The following is a 24,687-nucleotide window of genomic DNA, read 5'->3' on the forward strand; positions in this document are numbered from 1 at the left end:
CTAGATGCAAGTCATAAAAACAATTAAAAGTCAATTGTACAGGAATTTGATCTGTGCTTTAATCTGTGCTCCTTTGATATACATAAAATAGAGTAAAGAAATAAACTAATAAATTTTATTTTTATTTACTGTCAACTCTTTTCACAAAAGGCATGGTCGGCTAAACAGTGACTCCCCTCACCTCTCACCTTCCCCCCAAAAAAGTACCCATTTACAAATTCCTACAACCTGTGAATATCACCTTATATGGGGGGTGAGGGAGGGAGAATTTTGATAATGTGATTGAATGAAGGATCTTGAGATGGGGAGATAATTCTGGATCATCAAGGTGGGCTCTAAATTCAATCATAAGTATCCAGATAAGAAAGATGCAGAAGGAGACTGACCACAGATAAAGAAAAGGCAATATGACTGTGGAGGCAAAGATGAAAGTTATGAGGCCAAAAGCCAAGGCAGGCTGGCAGCCATCAGAAGTTGGAAGAGGCAAGGAACAGACTCTCCACTAGAACCTTCAGAGGGAGTAAGGCCCTGTTGACATTTGATCTTGGCTTAGTGAAACTGGTTTTGGACTTCTTGTCTCAGAACCTTGACAAAATATATGTGTACTGTCTTAAGCCATCAAGTTTATAGTAATATGTTACAGCAGCCATACGAAGCTAATACAAAGGGTTTAAGATATTAATACACCCCTTCCCAACACACACACACACACACACACACACACACACACACTCACTCACACCATACACAACTATTATGGTAATACATAAGTAGAATAGACTCTGTTATGTAAGGCTAATGAAAAGAAGAATAGAAATATGACAAATAGAGGCTCAGTATTCAACTTCAGTGTGAAATTTCAACTCTGAGCTTCCTGGCTTCTAGAGAAAAAAGATATATATTTTGGTTATAGCGATTTTATTCCTGGAAAGAAGAAATTAAACAAGGTTCACTTTTCTAACTATATAAATTCTAAAACAATTTCTCCTCTAGAACTTTATGTGAGGTTCAATGAATTACATATCAATTCATAAGCATGATAATAGCAAATATAAGCATAATCTTTACATGGCTATTCCTTGTTCAATATTTCAAAATTTTCTATTAAAAAATAACTTCAGACTCACAGAAAAATTACAAAAATAGTACAAAAATCTGTATACACTTCACCAAGATTCTCCCAATGTTTTGCATAAGCATTATACATATATAAATATATATACACATACATACAACACACATTATGTATGTCTGTTTGTGTCTATAAATTTCCCCCCCTGAATTATTTGTGTAAGTTGCATATCTAATGCCTATTTACTCCTAAATACTCAGTGAGTATTTTAAAAAATGATATTATCTTCTGTAACCATAGTACAATTATGTCAGAAAAATAAACAATGATACCATTATACTATTTCATCTATAGGCCTTATTCAAAATGTTTCTCCCATCTAGGATCCAATTCAGAATCACACAGTGCCTTTAGTTGCCCTGTGTCTTTAGTCTCCTCCAACCTAGAACCTTTCTTTAGTCTTTATCTTTTATGACCTTAATATTTTTGAATTGTACAGTTACTTTATAGAATACCTTTTGATTTGGGTTTCTGACATTTCCTCATGATTAAACTCAGATGAGGCATTTTGGGCAGGACTACAGCAAAAATAATAATGTGCTCACATGGCTATTTCTTGGAGAGATCTCTGATAAGAACCAAAGGCAAAACATTTAATCCTATATAATAAAAGCCTAATATGCAAATCGACCAAATGAAGGAATGATTGGTGGAAGACCAGCCACTATGACACACACTGACCACTATGGGGCAGACGTTCAATGCAAAAGCTGCCTCTAGCCCATAGGCCCCAGGCCAGCCAAGGCAGGTGCCAGCGGGGGCAGCGTTGGGGGGGGGGGGAGCTGCTCACCCAGCCAGTCTTCCCACAGGTCAGCCCTGATCACTGGCCAGGCCTAGGGACCCTATCCTAGCACAAATTTTGTGCACCAACCCTCTAGTTTTTATATAAAAACATATCTGAAAGTAGTAACCAAAAAGTTTCTCTCATGTAAGGAATGCCTGAGACCTGTTGCTCTCCACCCAGAGGTCTCCTATCCTTGGGCAGGGGCTGATCAGGGAAGATGAGGTCAGACCTCTAGGAAGCCTTTATTGCATCCACTCAGCAACTGTGGAATTTTCATGGCCAAATGTGCCATTGGTTTTATAAACATATTTCAGACAAGATCGGGCGCGTTCAGGGTGGTATGGCTGTAGACTTCTAAACATATTTCAAATATATCCTCATTTTTCCATCTCTTCTTCCCCCCACACTCACCCATAATTCAAGATAAGCAACCATGATTTCACCTCTCACCCAGATCTCCTTCTGTCTAGTCTCCCAGCATCCACTCTGGTCTATCTCCAATCTGTTCCCCAAACTGCATTTATTTTAATCCTTTATAAATCCAATTATGTGACCCACCGAGCTTAAAACTACTCCATTTAAGATGAAAGACCCAATCCTTTATAAGGCTTATAAACCTAGTATTCCTTACCCTTTTAGGTTCTCCAGCCTTAACTTGTATCACTCCCCCACCCCTGCACCTCTCCGCAACTGCCATCTTCCCTCCCATTACTCTGCTGTCCTTTCTTCTTGAACCACTTTGCTCTAAACCACTTGCTGATCCTTGTTCCTTCCCATCAGACTCTGTTTATTTGTCTAAACAAATTATCTCAGCTGCAACATCACTGCTTAGAGAAGTTAATCACTTAAACTCGTAGTTTCATTTGCCTTTATGCTGCCATACTTATTGTTCCTCTGCTTCACAGAACCTATAGATCACACATACATAAGAGTATATTAAACATACATGTCGCCTGACTGGTGTTGCTCAGTACTAGAGTGTTGACCCAGGAACTCAGAGGTCATGGTTTAATTCCCAGTCAGGGCACATGCCTGGGTGTGCCCTCAGGCCCCAGCGAGAGGTGTGCAGGAGGCATCCCATTGATGATGTTTCTCTATCATTGATGTTTCTATCTTTTTATCCCTCTCCCTTCCTCTCTCTCTAAAAGCAGACACCATGTGCATTTTAAAGACAGATAATGAGTATGGATGCATCCTTCACAATAGAACACTCCCCAAAGCTTCTCTGAAAGGCTTCTTTTTTCCTCAACAACCAGCAACCCCAGTCATATAATTAACCAATGTCTTGATATTTGTAGAAAATATTTCCTTGTTTGTCTTTCTAAGTCTAGTGCCTATATTATAGGTTTGTAAAATGTATTGTTCTCTTATGCCTCTTTTTGAATTTTATATGAATTAAATAATGTTTATTTCTTTCATATCCTACTTCTTTCACTTAAAATTGTTTAATTCATTTATGTTGTTCTATCTTGCTGTATTTCCTTCATTTTAAGTATGCATGCCACTGAAGGAATATAATACAATTCAGTTATTCATTCTATTATTGATTGAAATTTGGGTTGATTCAAATTTGGGGCTACTATGTAAAGTAATGCAATGAATATTCTTATACCTGTCTCTGGGTATGCATAGGTACACAGGTATAATAATTCTCCAGGTTTTTACCTACGAATGGAATTGATGGTACATGACATATTCAAATTTATCAGACAATACTTTGCTGTTCCTCACCGTGATTGCTCCACTTTACACTCCCCCCCAGCAGGGTATGAACCTAAAGCTCTCATCAAGGTCTGTAATGATCTATATCCTATGCTTTTCTAGTACTCTCCTCATCCACTGGCCTGTAAGTCAGGTCTATGCCTACTGTGGCTCACTGTTCTCACTCCAATGCTTGGCATATAGTAGTTGCTTAAAAACAATTGGTTGAAACACAGAAGGGACTTTGGATAAGAAAGCTGAAGTATTTCGGATGTCAACACAGGTCTATCTGACTTCAAAACCAGGTCTTTGCCACCACACTGTATTTTCCTTTTCTCAAAGTGGAGGTAATCATTTGTATCCTACTTATTCATTCCCAATGTAATAATAGCAATCAAATGAGATTACAGATATCAATCCAACAAACATGGAGTGCATATTAAGTGTCCACCAAAGTTCCAATGCTATGTGCCTGAACCCAAAGGTCCACAGGTGGTGCATGTGAAAGAAGACTGTCAATAGCAAATGCTCTGTGAATGGATGTGGGTTAATATTACTTTTCAGAGGAAAATGTGGGTTTCAGGTATCACTGCAGGAAAAAACCAGGGAGACCAATTAATGCTTTCAAGTCTGATCTGCACTTGTGTCCCAAATCATGCACCAGCACAAACAAAAGAAGCTTCCTCCAAGCCCTACCCAGAATAAATATCTAAAACAATTTCACCCAGGTGGCATCATCTTTCATCTGTGCCTAGGCTCAAGGAAGGGCTGAGCAGAGAGCTGGACTCAACACTGCACTGTGGTTTCAAGTGTAAACTCTGACTTCCTATTTACATGGAAAGATCTGAGGCCTTTGTGGTTTCCTGTTGCGTCCTAGTGTGTCTATGCTTTTGGTTTCTGGGTTTGTCTGTAGAAGGCTGCAAATGGCATGTCTCACTACATCCCTTCATCTTGCTTTGCAAAAGAAAATAAGCATTCAAAATCTCTAATTGTTGGCAGGGTCTAGCAGGTACTCTATGCAAGTCCCAACTGTTTGTCTATCCAAGACAGACTTCCTTTGAAAGGATGGCAGGGCATGACAAACTGTCCAGCTTGACTGACTTCATATTACACTAATTTTGCATTCACTCATTTCACTCTTACCTTCACCAAGGGAAAGTCTAGAGTTCCTTTCATATATAAGGTGCTCTGCAAGGCACTGAGGAAACAGTGATGGAAAGATGTCCTCGCTCCTCTGAAGGAGCTTAAAGCCATTGTTCTGAAAGTTCCTGATTAGAATTACTTGGGCACATGTTAAAATGACAGATTCCCATATGCTCCTTCCCAGTAAGACTTATTGACTCAGTCCCTGTGGGAGTAAGGCCTGAGGAATTACACCTTTAAGGAGTTTCCAGGTACATTTTATGCACATTAAGTGAGAACCACTGTCTTGCATCTATGGAGAATTGACAACCACAACAGGGACTAGGGACAGGATTAGGAGCCCTTCCGATGATGAGCAAGACTTTCCCCAGATGCAGGAGCCACTGATTTGAGTAAATGGAGATGGACAGACTAAAGATGCATCAAGGTTTGCTCCTATCTGTATCTGACTCATGGTCCTATCACTCAGTAGCTGTGGGGCTTCGATAAACTACTCAGTTTCTTAGAGCCCCATTTTGCAAAAGAAAACAAGACCTGATCTGCTTGCCTCACATGGTTATTCTGAGTATCAAATGCCACAAGGCATTTTATAAACTCTAAAGCCAAGAAGAGTTAGTCATTTTACCAATCACAAAAATGTTCGTAAACAAGAAGAACCATTAGGGTTTCTCTCCAGTGATCTAAAATGCCCTGTGTCTCCTAACCATTCCAAGCTTTGTTTGAGGGACCCACCTGCTCTTAAACATTGTAGCTGTGTATTATGTGGTCCCTTCCAGGATCCAGCAGCTTTTTCCAAAAGCAGAGCTCAAAACTGAACCCAGTATTAGGTAGGATAATGAGATACTCTTCAGGAACCACATTAAGATTTTTAAGGAATGGATATGAAAGACAGAAGCCCAGCCAGACATGGCTTCTCCACCACCATAATCTCTCTGACCTCAGTTCCATCATCTCTTAGGTGAGAAATATACTCTTTTGGGCCATTTTACTACCATCCAATGATATTTAGCTTTAGTTTAATCTTAATATTTTAGTATTACCCTTTATTCAACATCATGTTATCTTATTTTAAAAATATATTTTTATTGATTTTAGAGAAAGAGGAAGGGGGAGGGATAGAGAGAAACATTGATGAGAGATGAAAAACATCAATTGGCTGTCTCCTGTACTCCTCCTACTGGGGATCAATCCCACAACTAGAGCATGTGCCCTGACCAAGAATTGAACCAAAGACCTCTAGATGAATGGATGATGCTCAACCATCTGTACCATACCAGCCAGGGCTCCTTTATTCTAATTTAAAACATAGCTACCATATCTTTCTCTTACTTAAATTAATCATACATATTTGTTGTGAGGATTAGAAATACTACACAGACTGTCTTACACAGAAACTGCCATAATGTAAGTATTTAATAAACCCTAGTCATCATTAAGTATAACATGTTCCTTGCTCATCCCTGAAATGTCCCCTATGAATCGCTCTTCTTTACATACCATGCAGCAACCTAATGTTTTCTTTTTTGAATTTTTTTTCAGATACAGATTATACAACCTTGACCTTGTGATTTGGTGCTTACTATCTACTTCACTGGGAATTTAAATTATTGGCTATCTATAAGCATATCTATTTGGGTGAACTTGGGTAAACTTGAGTACCTACTATTTGCCCTAGAGACAGAGCATAAAGTGAGCTCAGGCTGTGGGGGTAAATAAAGAAGAACTGTGCACAGACAGATGGAAGGGTCCAATTCACTGAATGTGGGACGGAAAGGGAGGAGGAGAGACTCACAGAGATGCTACTTAAACCAGAACTTTCAGGAAGACACAGACTTATGGCAGCAGAGTGATTAAGAACACAGGTTCCAGCATCCTGTTCTTAGCTCAATCTTAGCTCCTCCTTTCTTGCTCTGTGACCTCTCCACACCTCAGTTTCCTTATCTGAACAATAAGGATCGGACTACAATGAGAAACACCCCAGAGCTTACTGGCAGTATCAAGTAACATAGAAGGTACTCCATATGAATGCATTATAATAATGATTATGATTCTGGTGATGATGATGCTCATATGTAGAAGGGAAATGAGACCATTCCTGGCAGAGAAAATAAATATTCAAGAAGAGGAATTATAGGCTTATATTTCTTTAACCCAATGCATTTCAAATACCAAAAGTTCTTTCATGATTAATTTGATGATAAAAATCTTATCTAGCTATTCAAGTTATTTAGTATCTATTGAACCTACTTGTTATGAATATTTATAAATTTTAGTATAGAAATATTAATGTGTTTGGTTATGGGAGCTTTTCAAGAAGTAATATACAATATATATAGACTCTGTTAACTTTCTAAAATCTGGATAGTTTCTATTCTCAAATACATTTTGTCTCATGGAATTCAGATAAGGATGAGTTGATGTACCTGCTAGAACATGGGATGAAAGATGAGGGATAGCAGATGAGGCCAAAGGCAGCCAGGGTTCTGATCACATGCCATCTCCAATGTCCAGCTAATTCGGGAGATTTGCCAAGAGGTTTTAATTGGGAAAGTGAAGTAATCAGACCTAATATTCAGGACCATCTTCAGTCTACTTAGGGTAGTCAGGTCCATGCAAATTAGTGCCTTGCATAATACTGAAGAACAAATATGTATGTTATATTATATGTATAATATGATTAGCCATTCTCTGTGTGGGCTCAATCTCCTTTTTCATGGGTCATTTCTCATAATTTAGAGACTCTAGACTGTTTTCTAAGATCATAGCAAACCTCTCAGCTATGAGTTGCATGTTAACCCAAGAACAGTCAGTTAATTTTAACATTGTAAGCAGATAGTGGGTGCATAAATAAGGGAGGTCCCATTATGGTAAGTCAAGCAGGTCCCAGGCAGCAGACCAATCATTCCAAAACCTTCAGGTAAATGTCCCCTCACCCAACAGGAGCATGGCTGTCTTTGCCTGACTCCACAGAAGGATGAAGCCAAAGGTTGAAAAGCTCAAACACAAATCTGGCCATTGGATCATGGCCAGTTTTATATGGTATTTGCATTTGGCCAGCTTCAAAGTATAATTCAGTGGTAAACCTCAGTTTTCAGGTGAAGCGCTTTTGTGACCAATGTCAAGGGGAAAAGATCAGTTAGTCAAGGAAATAACCTAAAGCCTCATTGAAGACTAGCTGGCTTACATATGCTGTCAATCCATCAAGAAAGAAAATCAAGTTGGTATGGTACAATCTGTTCTTCAACAAATCTTAATGACTATTACCCACATATTTCTGTCTGTCCTTTAGGAAGTACAACATTTACTAGCATGTGTCAGGTACTATACTGAGTATATGTACATGGAAACTTAAGGTTTTGTGATAAATGTCTGTTACCACTCTAAGCAATAAAGATCACATGCTGGTATCATTCCACAGTGTAACCTAAACGATGGGCACTAAATCTTTCTCAAACATTACTGAGTTCTCTGGAAGTTTTAAAAATACATGGCAGCAGTGAATTTTATGGTACATGAATTGCCTTTCAGTAAAAGAGTTTTAAAAAATATAATACAACATTACAGGAACTTTCAGCTTCTTAAGATTTAAGAGTTCCAATCTTTTTTAATTGAATATATCCCAAATTTATAAAAACATGGCCAAAACTCAGTTTTCCCATTTGAACTTTTTCTTTTCTGCTGGCAGTCGAGAGTCACTGAATATTCATTAGAAAGAAACATCCCATTTCAATCCTTCAGCATTGATAACTTAAATAATTTCTACGGGTTCTTCTGAGATCTTTGTTCTTTCATCCATTTATTTTTAAATATATTTTTATTTATTTCAGAGAGTAAAGGAGAAGGATAGAGAGATAGAAACATCAATGATGAGAGAGAATCGTTGATTGGCTGCCTCATAAATGCTCCATGATCAAGCCTGCAACCCAGGCATATGCCCTGACAAGGAATTGAACCATGACCTCCTGATTCATAGGTTGATGCTTAACCACTGAGCTAAGCCAGCCAGGCAATCTTTGGTCTTTTAGATGTTCTGTCTTCTGTGTTTTGTTTTGTTTTGTTTTTAACAATGGTTAAGTGAAAGATACCCTAAACTTCTCTGATGGCTTTGGGGAATAAAAAAAAAAAAGGAAAATTTAATTAATGTATGAACAAAGAGGCCCTTGGAACACACAAAGAGAGTTAGAGAATGTGAGGGGGGGTGGGGGGAAGAGAGAAAAGCAACAAGGCAAAAATATTAAAACCTCTGAACTAAATGTATGTAGAACAGATGAGCTGAGTATGCTGAGGCCCTTGGCACAGTACCTGATCGTTAGAGAGGGCTCTACAACAGCTGTCTTCAGCATCTTTTATTCCCACTGAACCACTGGAAAAACACCAACATTTTCAGAGCTGCTAGATCGCCCTCAGCAGCCGCAGTATCAGAGTCACCCACACAGCAGATGAGTGGTAAATAGGAAAAGGGGGGAAAATCAGTGTGGTTTTCATTCTGTGCTCTTCCAAAGGAACCCAAAACATCTCCATGAGTTGGGAAGTCAGCCGCCTGTCTTTAAATTGCCTAATTCAGTGCCTGACCACAGAGCAGCAGGGAACCGAAGCAGATTAAATAAGGAGTCCCATAAATACTCTCCTCCCAGGGGACGACGGTGACAAGTGAGGTTGTTTATTTTATTGTTACCATTAGATGGTGGCTTCTCAAAAGGCAGTGATTTGGAAGTCGGGGAAGGAGGGAGAACACGAGCATTGTGGTCTAGTTGCAATCCAGCCCTAACTTTGCAGTTCTCATCAAGTTTTGGGAAAGATCTGCCTTGTAATCACTTTACCCCCTTTCCCGCAAAACTGGGTGCACATGGCCAGCCCCTCCCCAGCCTCTGTCTCACAGTTCTGCTGAGAGCTGAGCATATGCTGGTGAGCTTTGAAGTCTAACAGCCCGAGTAGGAAACCTATTCTAGCACTTACTTGCTCGATGACCTGGGGTAAGTACTTAAGTTTCAGTCCCTATAAAATGGGAATATAATTCTGATAACTGCATTAGGATGGATGTGTACACACACACACACTGAGTGGCCAGATTATTATGATCTCTGAACGCATAATAATCTGGCCACTCAGTGTATATCCTATATAATAAAAGGATAATATGCAAATTGTCCCCGGGACCAGGAGCTCAATCAGCAGGCAGGGCAGCCAACGGCCCATGTCCTCTCCCACTGGCCAGGCTGGCTGGATCCCCACCCATGCAGGAATTCATGCACCGGGCCTCTAATCTCTCTCTCTCTCTCTCTCTCTCTCTCTCTCTCTCTCTCTCTCTCTCTCTCTCTCTCTCTCTCTCTCTCTCTCTCTCTCTCTATATATATATATATATATATATATATATATAGACACACACCTCACACATATAGTGGCCAGATTATTATGCGTTCAAAAATCATAATAATCTGGCCACTCAGTGTATATCATGAGTGTTAGATAAAATGATATAGTCAAGTTTCTTAGCCCACAATAAGACCACAGTGAAGATTCACCATCATCGTTACTGCTGCCAGTTTTATCCCCCCCTCTTGGCACTGCTACAGTTCTCCCAGGAGCACTGCCATCTTTTGTGGAGAGCAGGGCTCAGGCTAGTTGACAGACATTCACCAGAGGCTTTTGTTTCTGACCTTCGGAGAGGCCTTGTTTCAACACCTGATTTTGCTGTACTCCTGGTGGGATTCCAGAAACATGGGACCCGACAGAACCACCCAGCTTTTCCAGGAATGCAATGGCTGGTTCACAGTAGGCGGCACTTTGTAGGAAATGGCTTAACTATTTTCTAAAGTGGTTGAGCCATTTCCCACTCCCACCAGCCATGTGGGAGAGTCCCAGTTCCCTACATCCTTGCCTCAGCATCAGCCATTCTAATAAGTGTAGGTGCTCTTACTGTGATTTGAATTTTCATTTCCCTTTAAAGTCATGATGTGGAGCACCCTTGGTTCCTCCAACACAGGCTGGGTGAAATGCAAGGCCCCAGGCCCTTTGCTGAGGGGGAGCTTTTTCCTCCAATGATGTGAAAAGGCTACAGATCCCACTATGGTCAGCACCCAAAGGACACAAGTCACAAGTCCAACAGTGTGCCGAGGCCTGGGGGTGGCTGTTCTCTGGTTATAGCTCAAAGACCCCAATGCTCCTGACCTCTCTTTCCCCAAAAGAACAGAGACCACTAGGCCAAAGTGCATCCTGAGGAGCTGCTGGAGTGGGGTGTTCATGTTCTTCTCCCAAGGGCATGGAGTAGTGGGTGAGTAAAGCTCTGAAGAGGACTGCCATGGTGGAGGAAAGAAGAGAGAGCAGATGTGTGTCTCCCAGGACCCAGTAAAGTTAAATTGTCCAATGAAAATCTTACTTCTCAAGAGGCCAAATGGACCCCCAGATATCCTGGTCCAGTGGGAGTGGGGACAGACTGACAGCACCTCAGGCCCAGGGGCTTCCCCAACCAGTCAGGTCCCACTCAGTAGAGACAGATAATGAATGATGACCCCTGGATAGGGGTGGGGATAGGAAGGACCACCCAACCTAAAGTCACTAAGCATCTACTGTGTACTTAGCTCAAAACCAGACAGGAAGGCAAAAAGAAGGCACCGGAGACACAGAACCATGATACAAGGCATTCATCTGAAACACATGTTAGTGCCACAAACACAAATATCACAGCTCCTGTGGTCTGTGCTAGGGACCAAAAGAGTAGAAGGTTGAACTATGTCAGAGTAGCTACACCATGAATTTGGGTTAATTGGAAAAAAGTGAACACTAATACTTCATGAGCACCTACTATATACCATTTTTTAAATGAGGACTAAATAATTTTTATAGATGCATTGAGAATAGTGCCTGCAATATGGTAATCACAATGTAAGTGATTGCAGATACTATTATTGTTGTTTTTGTCTGGTTATTCTTTTCTGTCTTTTACAAACAAAGTGGAGTTGAGGAGGGCCAGGGCCTCGTGCCTGAAACTGGGCCTGCAGGAACTATGTCCCTACAAACAGCACATTCTCTGGGAAACCTCCTGGTCTACTGAAGACTCTCCATATTACTACCACACAACAGGCCTGCGTGTACCGTAGTCACCACCAGTCTGTTTTGTACTTATCTCCTTGTCTCTTTCTCAGGGAGGACTTTTTGCCTCGTTTACTTTAATACGCTGAGCACTTAGCCAGGCGAATGCAAAAATATGTTTCCTTATTGAGATATTAATTTAGTAAATGATTCGTTAAAAAAATAAACTTGATTTTAGAATAGCTTTAGATTATAGAAGAATTGTAAAGACAGTGTAGAGAGTTCCCATATACCCCACAGCTGGTTTCTCCTATCATTAATATCATACAGTAAGTACATATGTCACCAATAAAGGGGGACACTGATAGATGACCACTAATTGAAGGCCTCATTGTATTCAGATTTCCTTAGCTTTACACAATGTTCATTACTGTTCTAGGATCCCATCCAGGACACCACATCCCATTTGGTTGTCACATCTCTCTAGACTCCTCTTGGCTGCTATAAATTCTCAAACATTCCTTGTGGTTTGATGACTTTGACAATTTGGAAGAGTGCTGGTCAGGTATTTTGTAAAATGTCCTTCAAATGAGATTTGTCTGATGTTTTTTCCCTATGAATTAGATCGTGGTTATAGGTTTCTTTGTGGGGGGGAAGGGGGGAAGATAATAAGCAAAAAGTACAATTCTCATCACATCATATTAATGGCACATATTACCAACATTACTCACCATTATTGATGTTGACCTTGGTCACCTGACTCAGGCAGTGTTTGTCAGATTCTTCACTAAAGTTACCCCCACTCCTTCCTACAATGTCTTTGATGGAAGACCTCACTATGAGCAGCTCACACTGAAGGAGTGGGAAGTTATGCTCCACCTTCTCAAGGGGAAAGAACCACAAAAAATACTTGAAATTTTCCTGCCTAGGGACATTTGTCTCTTCTGTTCATTTATGTATTTATTCAATCATTTATTCATATCAGTATGGACTCATTACATGTATGTTTTACTTTGGGTTATAATCAATACCACTTTACTTTGATGCTCAAATTCTTCTAGTTCTGGCCTCTGAAAGTTCCCTCCATGAGCTCCTGATTATCCATCACTAATTTTTTAAAGCACTTCCTTATTTTGTGAGGCTATACGATGCTCCAGGCTCATCTTGTCTATTTCCTGCCCCAGTCCTAAAACCAACCATTTCTCCAAGGAGCCCTAGATCTTTTTGTTAGAGAATAGTATTAGAAATCAAGTTGTTGGCCCCAAGTGCCCCTGTAACAACCAGCTGCTGGGGTGTCATTTCTAGGCTCTCTCTGCTGTCAGAGCTAGGAAATAAGTTTACTAACCTGTATGCTTGCACATGTCCATAAATGTTTCCATATGCATCCATCTTTCTCTAAATATAGCTAAACATGAGTTCATCCTGATGTCCCTAATTGCAATCTGTTACCACATATACAGTATGCATATATATGCATATATATATATATATACATATATACAGTATATATATACACACACACACACACCATCTCTGTATATAAGCCTAAGCGACTATTACGACCAGATCAGCCGGTAGCTATGACATGCCCTGACCACTAGGGGGCAGATGTCAATGCAGGAGCTGGCCCCTGGTGGTCAGTGAGCTCCCTCAGTCAACTTCCCGCGGTCCCTCCCCGAGGCCAGCTGGCCCCAATAGGCCCCGATCGGCCCAATTGGGACTGGGGGAGATGTTCCCTATCAGTCCCAAATGCCAGCCAGGCCTAGGGACCCCACCCATGCATAAATTTGTGCACTGGGCCTCTAGTTTCTATTATAATAGTAACACCATATTAGATATATTTTGCTAGGTACAGTGCCAAGCTATTTACAAAGTTTGCCTCATTTAATCCTCAAAACAACTCTATGGGTAAGGTCTATTTCCTATAACAGGAAGAAACACAGGCACCAAAAAATGGCATCTCTTACCTCAACTCACCCAGGAAGTGGTGGGGCCGTCTAAGTGCCCATGTCTTTGAGACTACAAGCCCATTTAGTGATAGGGAACACTCTCCCCATATTCATTGAAGACTGTGGAAACCTCAGTTCTGAACAAATTTAAGATGCAGATGTAACTCCTGGCTCTCACCAACTATTGTTCTGTTCAAACCTTACCTCTTCAAAACTTCCCCTCTCCCTCCCCAGGATCGCTCCCTACTGATGTGCTTGCTGGAAGATAAGCTGCCAAGTTACAACCTGATTTGACAGCTCAAGGCAAGAGATGCTGGCAGAATGGCAAGGATCAGCTCCCTCTGACCCCGTGACCTTTCAACCTCTGGCTTACCACGGCTGTGCATTATCTTGGGTTTTGGTAACATGCTAGTAATTAACTCTGAACAAGTCTTTCTGCTTTCATGGAGTTCAAAAAAACAAAGAGGAGGATTTCTTTTTCCTCTTGTTAATTAAATCATCTACAAGAAAGATAAATGTGCAGGCCACACTTACATCTTCTAAAACATCAAAGGCCTGATTAATAAGTATTATGTTCAACCTCAGGTTTTCCACAGATTCCTGGAACTAGCAGGGACTTGGAGGTAGGGAGCTTCCTATTATTTACCAATATTCGTTTACTTGAATATTCATTCATTCATTCATTCATTCATTCATTCATTCATTCTGGGTGATCTAGGAAGAAGCAGTCTATGGAGCACAAAATGCTCCTATGAGTTTTGAATTCATGTTCCTACAAATGACGAATGTCAGGGGTGAGCAGAAAGGAAGAAAAAATTCTTCAGACCAGGTTGACAACCCATTTTTTTCTAAAGCCCACAGTCCCCTCTGATCCCTGTGTTCTGTTTGGTGAATTTTTCCTGACAGTTGTGGTTTTATTTGCCAGAACCACAACAAAGGGGGTCCTTGAGTTTCCCTGGGAGTGTTTCCTCAGACCGGCACCTCTCCTAGACCTCACAAAGGTGTTATTGTTGCTGGCTCGCTAGGCGCCCAGCACCTGAGCGAGATCAAAGGTACTTTCTGATGCCAGCATGACCACAGTCTCGCCCTCACCACATAACATGAAAGCTGATGATTAATCCCCTTGGCCCAGAAGGTCCCTTCCCACTCCCAAGTACAAAGCAGGGTGGGGGTGGGGCGGGGGCTTTATTTCCAGCACAACGCGACCATAATAAACTGGCATTTTATGGCTCTCATTCATTGCAACCAACTGCAGCTGCCCATCAAACTCGGCAAAGCCCAAACAGTTGCTTCGTGGGAGCCTTTTATATCACTGGGAAAGTGTAATAAGAATCCCATCATTTCTGAGTGTCTGTGATGTACATAATTCATGTCATCCAGCAACCCTGTGAGGCCGCCATCATCACCCCCAATGTGGTGGATGAAGAATCTGAGGCTCAGGGAAGTGAAGCAACTCACTTAGGCTCACAGGGCCCAAAAAGTGCATGAGCAGATGTTCAAACCCACTCTGATGATCCCAAAGCCCATGATGGTCTCCATTACTCTGTGGCACTTAGATTCTTGCATAGCACAGACAGGTATCAAGGAGGAGATGAGTTCATAGCTCCTACCTAATAGCTTTGTGACCTTGAGGAAATTACTGGGCTTCTCCATGCTCAAGTTGCCCAACTTGTAAAATGGACAATTGAGGAAAAATATCATCCCGAAGGAAAGATATCTTTGAGTTGCTCACATTCGCTTGGGTTGGATTCAGCCCAGAAATCTGGCTGAGTAGTCAAGGTGCCTAAATTCAGATGTCAGATTAGATGAAAGCGGCAGTGATTTAAACAGATTTCAATCGGTGTTCAGTGAAGACGAGCTGGCAAGTGTAGAGCCACGTCAAGGAAGAGAAGGGCTGCAGCCCTGGTGGTACCTCCTGCCTGAGGCAGCCTCAGCCTCCATGGGTCTCTCCCTTCACTGACAGCCTGGCCTTACAATGGGACTGCTGAAGGAAGGCCAGTTTTTGTGCTTATGTTTTTTTTTTGTTGTTGTTGTTTGTTTGTTTTTTAAACTCAAAGAAGATCCATTTAAGACTTTGCCCAGAAAAACAAAACAAATAAACTTTTTCCTTTTTTTTTTTTTTTTGTGGGTGGAGTTCAAGGAAATCTATGTCCCTAAAGTCCAGCACAACACAAAGTCCCCTCAGAAAGAGGTACCTAAGTCCAGACTTTGCCCGGGCAGAGTCCATTGCTGCCTTCTTTCTGCCCAAACACTCTTGTGCTTACAAGTGATGGAGAGCTAGTGAGGTGCTTACTTGGATGAAGCACATTACACAATCACATTCCACTCTCACAGTACCATGGCATCCGTACTATAAGTCTACCCGCTTTACAGGTGAGGAATCTGAGGCCCAAGAGGGGTCAAGGGCCCATGCTTAGAAGGTGGAAGGACTGGGATTCGAAACAAAGGAGGTTGGCTCCACCATCTCTGTGACAGGGGAAGCCGTGTGTGAGAACACCTTGCACAATGCCTGGAACATAGCAGATGCTCCATATCACAAATTAACCTGAATGTGTATGTGTGGGCCTTGCCTCATAATACCTGGTTCAATTCCATCTCATCAATGAGAGACCTTGTGTCATCCTTTTGTCCCCAAGGTTTAGCACAGCCCCAGACACAAGAGCAGAGGATCACGGCTGTGCAAATGTATCAATATTTACTCAACCAAAATATTTCTCCATGAAAATGGCTCTTTGGTCTCTATAGTGATTAAACAGTTTCTCATGGCCTGTGATTCCCTTCATAATTCAGAGCTTCTACCTTGGACTGCACCCCACCCTAATCCTTGCTCATCTCCCCAGTTTTGCCTTCCTCCTCCCCCTCCGTACCCCCAATCTCCCTGCTATTTTACTTGTCTGGGAAAAATCCAAGGAGTCGTCCATCTAAGTTTAACAGAGTAATGACTTTTAAATAAAAATATGGTAGAAATGGGTACTTATCGAAATGGAATGCTTTCAGGCTCATGCATTTAAAAAAGATATAAATTTTAGGGTAAGCACTAAATTTTAACTGCAATCTTGGAGAAAGCCTTTCCACTAATTCATGGAGAAAAATTAACACAGTGAAAATTGCTTATCAGTGTTCTTTTGAAGTCATGATATGCAGCCTAATTCTATAGATCAGCAGGCCGCTCCCAGGGAGATGGATTTATATCGATTAGGCGAGAGCTCCACAGCCAAGGAAAACAGACACCCTCGCAGAGAAGGCTTGGCTCTCTGTTAGGGAGAGATCAGTCTGGGAGTGAGGACTTGCCATCTTTAGATCCAGTTTCATCCCTCACACCACCTCGGCTCTCTGGCCGGGGTGATGTTAAAGGCACACTCAACCCTTTTCACACTTTTTAAGAATTTGGCCCCTGGAAAAAGATCTGGCAAATTAAGCAAGGCTGTTGGGGGGAGAGCCGGGCTACAGGCTAGACTAGCACGGGTTACAGGAAGAGAAGGAGCCAAGGGGGCAGAAGGGCTGGCGGCTTAGCTCTCCCCCCGGCTGCCCTCCCCTGCGTGGGCCTTCCCCCCATCCCTGGTCTGGCAGACTCACCCCCATGTGACAAGAAGATGTTCCACAGATGACAGCCAACCGCGACGTCACTGGCTGTCCCTCACAAGTGAGGCCGTGCCCTCTCACATCTGTTCCAATCACTCCTGTGAGAAAGCAAAAACAAAACAAAATCCTCTTAAAAAAAGGAGGGGCGAGGGGGAGAGATAGCTAAAAACAAGCACAAAACATTCTTTTTTATAGCCAAACAACATTGAGAAACCAAGTGTTCCATGCGTAGGCCTGTCTCAAATAGAAACCAAAAGAGCATATTGGCCAGCCTTGGGAAGACTAGGGACCAGTTCTGTTTTTACTGTACTCTGGTCACTGTAGGCATCTAACAATGTAATAATAGGAGTAAATAAATTAGAATACACCAGGCAGCAGCTATCAGTGGTTTTTGTGCTCAATCAATACCAGGCACTGTGCTGAATATTTATATGTGCAGTCTCATTTCATATTCATCATGTCAGGTTGATACTATAAATGACACACACATTAATGGAGAAATAAATGCATATGTGAAGGTTTAAGGACCCTGATAGTAAGGAGCAATGCTGAATGGAATCTGACTCAATATAACACATTTCAATCTCAAAGAAGGCTTGATGACCACATCTTTCTAGGTCATAATTCTTGCTGGTACATACTGCAGGACTTGCATGGTAAAGGCCACGGTGATGGACAGTGAGTTTCTGTTAAAAGAATGCCAGATAGCAGAGTTTCCCATAAGTGGTATGAACTTAGGCTTCTTGATACTTGCTAGGCAAGCCAAGTATCAAACTCAGATTGTACTCCTTGACAATGGCTGGGCAAGCAAAGTTGCAAATGTGACAAGAGATCGAAAGGGATTGTTAGAGCCTAGAATTAGCTGCCATTTGTTCAAGTATCCAACAAGTACCTTCTATGCACAAAAATATAAGTAGGAGTGATGTGGGAACCATAAACACGCAACATTCCTAACTACAACACAGATAAGAGGTGAAAAGTGCTTAGGGAAGGACACAGACCTAGATGCATGAAGAAACAACTCCCACTGACATCATCAGCCTTGTCCTCCATCCCCAACTCTCAATGCTCTTCCCCAATTCAAGATTTTTTTTTTTTACATTTGCTCTCCCCTTTGCCTGAAATACTAGTCCCCAGCCTCTCTGCCGAGATAACTCCTATTTATTCCTAACTCAAATGCTACTTCACCAGAAGGCTTCCCTGAAAGATGGAACCACTAGTCTTCCTTAGTCTCCACCTGCCTCTCCTTTTATTATTAAATCTTTTGAAGCTGACATTGCCTTATCCACATTTGGCAGTCCAGACCCCCGCTTCCCCCAGAGTTGCTAGCACAGAGCAGGAAATGAAAGTATGAATGCTTGGGGATGTATAGAAAAGAAGGCGAGTCCTGTCCTGGGTGCTCACAGTCTGGAGGGAGGGGACTATTTCAATGTAGGGATCAGTATGTAATAGAAAGAGACACGGGGGAGGCTGAGTTCATTTGTAGGGGTTGAGGAGGTTTCCAAAAGAGGGTGGGCCCATGCTGAGTTCTGTAGGTGAAGGGCAGGTGGGGGTGTCTCCTCCAGTCACAAATCCCCATATATGGAAGGTGCTGGCTGCTCAGCAAGCAGACTTTTCCAGAAAGCACGATCCAGGGGTCCCTGAAAGGCTTCTTACATTCCAACAGCTTTCTAGGTTTTTCCAGCACTTTTTCCAAATTCTACCTTCCCAAGCATAGCCATCTGTAAACCTCTGCTATTGTTCAGAGGCTCAGCAGCAGGGGGAAGTAAGACTCTTTCAAACTTTCTGTGTCTGTTATCATAGTGTTAGGTCTGCGGCTGAGGCTGTAAGAGTCCTGCACCTACTGGCTTTCCCTAAGGCCCACACTCTGCTCAGTGCTGTGGGGCTGCCCCTGCAGACTGCTGCTCTCAGGTGCCAAGTCGGCCAAGGTCAGCCAGGAGACCTGAGGGCTGAGGGAAGTGGAAAGCCAGAGCATATCTCCTCCACTGCTGTCCCAGTGTCTGGTGACTGCTTTCCCCCAAGTCTTCAGCTCCACTGACAGGGCCACTGTAACTCCCACATCTCCTGGCATCTACCACCCTTGAGCTTGGTAATACCATCTCCTTCCTCTGTTCCTCAGCCCAGCTTTCCTCTGCTGACCTCTCTCTGGCTTGCTTATATCAGGAAGGAAACATAGCCCTTCTTAGCTTCTCTATCATCTGGGTCACCATTTTAGATCTTAAATCCCCTCTTTTTTTTTTTAACATATTTAGAACACCTTATACTTTTCTGGGAGGGCCCTGAATGACACAGGGCCCAACCAAGGGCAAAAGAATCTTGGACAGGAAGAAACACTAGACATGAGCTCCTTTTAATTGAAATCTTTTTGCATGTTCTCTCTTTAGACATATCCCATTTTGTTCTTATAGCCACCAAAGATGACTGGTACTCTCATCACCCCCATTATACAGATGAAGAAACCGAAGCTTTGAAATGTGAAGTAACATAACCAGGGTCACACACAGCTCAGGAAGTGGGGCTGGGAGTCACACCCAGGGCATCCGATTCCAAACTTTCTGGGGCTTGGATTTCCTCCAAGATAAACATGCAGTAGCCAGGTGATAGATGTTTACTTATCTGTGTATCTCAAAATATTGGGGCCTTAATATTGATCCTGATTTCCTTAGCAGAAAAGAGGTTAGCCAATGCTGGTCCACAGTGTTATAAATAAGTTCAGGGAATTTTGGATGATGATCCACATTTGTTGGTTCTATGTATATAAGCACACTCAGTGTATCATTATAGGATTATTCAGTCCTGAAAAGGGTTACAAATGGGAAAAAGGAAATGTGTGGGAAATACTTCTCTTTCTTTTCCAGTTAAAAGATTCATTGTTGATATAACGAGGCTTAGAATCTAAGAACTAATGTGTTACAATGAGGGGGGGGGGGAATGGAGACAGAAAGAACTTGTATAAAATGAAGAAAATAAACCGTATCATACAATTGCTTTGATATTTACTTTGATATTGAGGAAATGTTTAAAAATGGAAGTGATTAGGGTAGCTCAGTCACTCCACCACAAACTTCACCTCCCTCATCACCATCATCATCATTATCAACATCATCTTCCCTCCTGTATAAGAGATAGCATATTATTTCCTCCTTTCCAGCAAACATATCAGATATCTAAGACAGGCTGGGTGCCATACTAAGTACTTTAAATATTAACTCATTTAATCTTTACAACATTAAAGCATAAATATACTTTCTTCCCTTCAGCAGATGCAGAAGCAAAGAATCAGGGTAGCTTGTCCAAGGAGCGGGATTTGACCAGGATTCACTTGTCCTGTCTGATTCCAAAGCCCTTGTCCTCCCTATACCCCCTCACTTTATGATGTTAGAACGATCTTATATAAAGGAAATATATTAGGAAGTGTCCGGGATCAGGAACATTTGTAGGCACCATGGGTTTAGAGTTACAATCTGAGTTTCAGCCCCAATTCTGCCCCAAACTATCTGAAAGTTTGAACTGTTCCCTCACATTCACAGTGAGAGAAATGGATCACACATGTAGGTCCTTTCTCAATCATTCTAGGTACACATGTTCACAGTGCTTCTTCTAAAACAGCAGGTAAAGTGTCTCTTTCTTGAAAACAGGAGGGCAGAAAAACCGTCTCTTAAGAACCTTCATTCCCATATATTGTTGGAGACGTAGAAAACCTAGAGCCAGGCTCATCCTGTACCAGTGAGAGGCAGGTCAAGTCCAATGTCCCCTCAAGATAGGTTCTCTACACTCAGCAGCACAGAGCCGAGGCTGGCTGTGAGATCACATGACCCTGAGAGCTGACCTCTCTCATTTTCTCTATGACCACACAGAGCTTGGAGGACCAAAACACAGAAAGCAACACAGGGCAGGAGGGAATTTCTCCTTTCTGAATAAACACATTTCGCAACTCATAGAGGAGTCATGGGCTGCACGTGTAACATCAGGAAACAATTCACAGAATGAGATTTTGACATGCTCAGCCCTCAACACTGCTGAGCCCTTCATACAACTGTATGAGTGTCATTTTATTCAGCATTCTGCAGAAAGTTTAAAATTAGCAGCTGAAGAAATAGGCACACACCCACACAAATAGTGGCATATTCAAATGTGTTTTCCCCTGAACCTTGCAAAATACTCAGCTGATGGTAGTTGCTCAATAAATTTTTATTCAATGAAAAAAAAAAATAGTAGAAAAGACAACCTTACTGAGTCAATGAATCCACTGAGGGCTTCTTATTTAATGATTCCTACTTCCTATCATGCACAAGAACACAACTCATATCAAGGAATATGTTTTAAAACAAAATTAAAAAGGAAAAATTCAAACACTAGTCATGAACTTGTATTTACTCTATGTGCTATCCCCTTCCCTCTCCTCCATCCACTAACTATCCACCCTTCCATGCAAACATTTATTGAATATCTACTATATTTATATAAAGAAGAGACTTTGCAAATGTTATGATTAAGAGTAGGTTATCCTGTAATTTATGAAGCCACAACTGCTTTGAAAACTTTAAAGGGTTATACAGAAGAAAAACACCCCAAGTTCTAGCATTTATGTTATAATTATCTCATACTTTATAGCTATAAAAAAGTATTTTATAGCTTGCAAAGTATCCTCAAACACTGTACCCTTCATTTAGCTTTTAGAAAATCCTGTGATATGTATTATTTTATTTCCAGATCACAGTTGAAGAAACTGAATTTCAGAAAGGTGAAGTAACAGTCTGAGTTTATTAAGCTGCTTAGAGGCAGAGGTAGGGCTCACCAAGATTTCAGTCTCCTAGTCTGAAGTTTCTCCCCTATGTTTGAAAAATAAAAATCTGCTATGAATATGTTAGTATCTTTAAAAATAACCACCTCAGACAATATATAACAATCTCTGAAGAGAAAAAGGATGAGAAGGGTTTTGAACATTATCTAAGACTGTATCAACTTGAGATTTCTGATTGGGCCATTAGGGGAATGAAAAACTGAAAAATCCCATCAAATGAGTTGGCAAAGAGGTTTATGAGGTCGCTGGGGAGGAAGGTCTCTGGAGACAATGCCTTCTTGTATGCAAAGCCTGCATCAATAATTGTCAGCTCCTAAAGGGGTAAGAATTATACAAAGCCATTTTCTCTGCAGATGACCAAAGGCCAATTATATACAAGAAGACTGAATCCTATCTTTGGATGAATATGCATTTCTGTTATACAGAATATAGTGAATGCTGTACTTAAAAACATGGGCTCACCAGAAACGGTTTGGCTGAGTGGATAGAGTGTAGGCCTGCAGACAAAAAGGTCCCAGGTTCGATTCCAGTCAAGGGCATGTGCCTTGGTTGTGGGCACATCCCTAATAGCGGATGTGCAGGAGGCAACTGATCAATGTTTCTCTCTCATTGATGTTTCTAACTCTCTCCCTCTCCTTTCCTCTCTGTAAAAAAATCAATAAAATAAAAAATAAAAAAAAATAAAATAAAAACATGGCTCATTCATCGTGTGACTTGGTCAAGTTTCTTACCTTGTTTATGCCTCAGCTTCCACATCTGTATAATTTGAATACTGGTATCCTCATCGTAGAACTGTTATAAGGATCAGATTTGCTAAGATAGGTAAAGTACTTGGACCAGTACTGCCCCAAGGAACACTCTGTGATGACAGAGAAGTTCTGTATCTTGACTACCCACAGATGTCACTAGGCACACATGGCCCTTGAGCGCCTGAAATATAGCTAGTGCCACCAAAGGACTGAACTTTCTCTTCTAATCCATTTTAATTCATGTAATAGCCACAAGTGGCTAATGGATGCTGTATAGGACACTGCAGGTTAGAACACGACTAGAACTACAGGAAGCCTTGCTGTTTTTATTAGTTTTTGTTATTATGGTTCTTCTCAGACTTAGGATGGAATCTTATTTACATAACCTGGAGCAAACGTCTTGGTCTCCAGAACCTCAATTTCTATATTTGGAGATTTTGGATAACAACACTCACCTTACAAAATCAATGTGGGGATATTAGTTTATGTGGAATAAACTAGTACTCAACAAATGGGAGCTCTTAAGTCTGAGACCTACAGAAGTGCTTAGCACAAGTATAAAGCCTTCTACTTAATTCTGAATGAGCCTGGCTCCTCCATGCCCCAAGCATCTGCTCATGCGGGTCCCTCTGCGAGAAAAGTCCATAATACACTCCGTGTCCAGCAAACAACCTGGGAAACATGGGCTGCATCAGCCTTTTCATCAGAGGCCTTTCCTGACCATTTCTTCACCCATTCCACCCAGCCCCCAGCTAGGGAAAACCCTCAGAGCTTCTTTCCTTCGTACTTACCGCATGACACTGTACAGATTCTATCATAGTATCTGTAACTTATGTATTTACTAGTAAATAGCTGTCTCCACCTATTAGACTGTGAGCAAACCAAGGCCATGGCAGGTCTGGCACTTGTTCACTGATTTTTGTTGTTGTTGAACAAATGAATGAGGGTGTGTAGCACAAGACACTTGCTAGTAGAGCACAAGGTATTTTTTTTTACACAAAGACAGCAGATTTAATCATGGGGGGATGCTCTGTATCTTAAATATGACTTCATGGTGAAACAGACTGGAGAGTTTCGACTGACAACTCGTGGATTAGAGTAAAATGGCTGGAGCCTCACAACACAACTTGTTTGGAAGCGTAAAGGCAGTGGTAAAGAGGAAAGTCCTGAGATCCTTGGGGTTACTGAAAGCACCTTGTGCCCGAAGCTTTGCAAATGCTGTGGTATGAAGCTCTTACGCTGATTTTGAGAGGTGGTTACTACCACACTATTTTACTTATAGAGAAAATGAGACCAGAGTTTTTCAAGTATTTTGTCCCAGGTTCTTGGAGCTAGACTAGGGGAAGAAGGTATCACATGCAGACCTACAGAACCTAATTCCTTTCTTTTTAATTACCAATAAGAATTCTAAGCATTCACAGCAGCCCAGCTGAACACAGATCACTTTCAGGAGTTATTGCTCTCATGCCATAGGCAAGCCCAAAGGGCTCTTCTCAACCCCAAGAAATAAGGGGAGGGACACAGCTGAAAAGATTTCCATGGTCCCATTGTTTGGCAAAGCATCAACCTGACTTTGAGAAAAAAAAAATGTGGCTTAGAATTCAACCAATCTCAATCCTAAAGTAGGTTAACCTTCAAAGAAAATCCTATAGGATTAGTCTACAAAGAAACTATATCCTTCGACACTGTCACCATCCACCTCCCCCACATCTCACCCTTTCCAGAGCCAAAAAGATGATAGAAAAGGTCTTTGTATAAATAAGCCGAGGAAGACTTTTACTAGGTACTTGAACTAGTAAGAGTATAACAGCTAA

The 24,687-nt window shown here is 41.5% G+C and overlaps 1 protein-coding gene across 6 annotated transcripts in view; it reads right to left on the reverse strand.

Annotated features, from left to right (window-relative positions):
* The window catches only part of FGGY (FGGY carbohydrate kinase domain containing), a 398,623-nt gene that overhangs the window by 156,968 nt on the left and 216,968 nt on the right, over positions 1 to 24,687 (reverse strand). For all 6 annotated transcript variants that reach the window (XM_036446820.2, XM_036446819.2, XM_045584552.1 and 3 more), the window contains exon 8: positions 17,315 to 17,418. In XM_036446820.2, coding sequence (XP_036302713.1) covers positions 17,315 to 17,418 — 104 coding nt within the window. The remainder of the gene's footprint in view (positions 1 to 17,314; positions 17,419 to 24,687) is intronic.

Source organism: Pipistrellus kuhlii, unplaced genomic scaffold (genome assembly GCF_014108245.1).
Source record: "Pipistrellus kuhlii isolate mPipKuh1 unplaced genomic scaffold, mPipKuh1.p scaffold_m20_p_2, whole genome shotgun sequence".
NCBI classification, from domain to species: Eukaryota; Metazoa; Chordata; class Mammalia; order Chiroptera; family Vespertilionidae; genus Pipistrellus; species Pipistrellus kuhlii.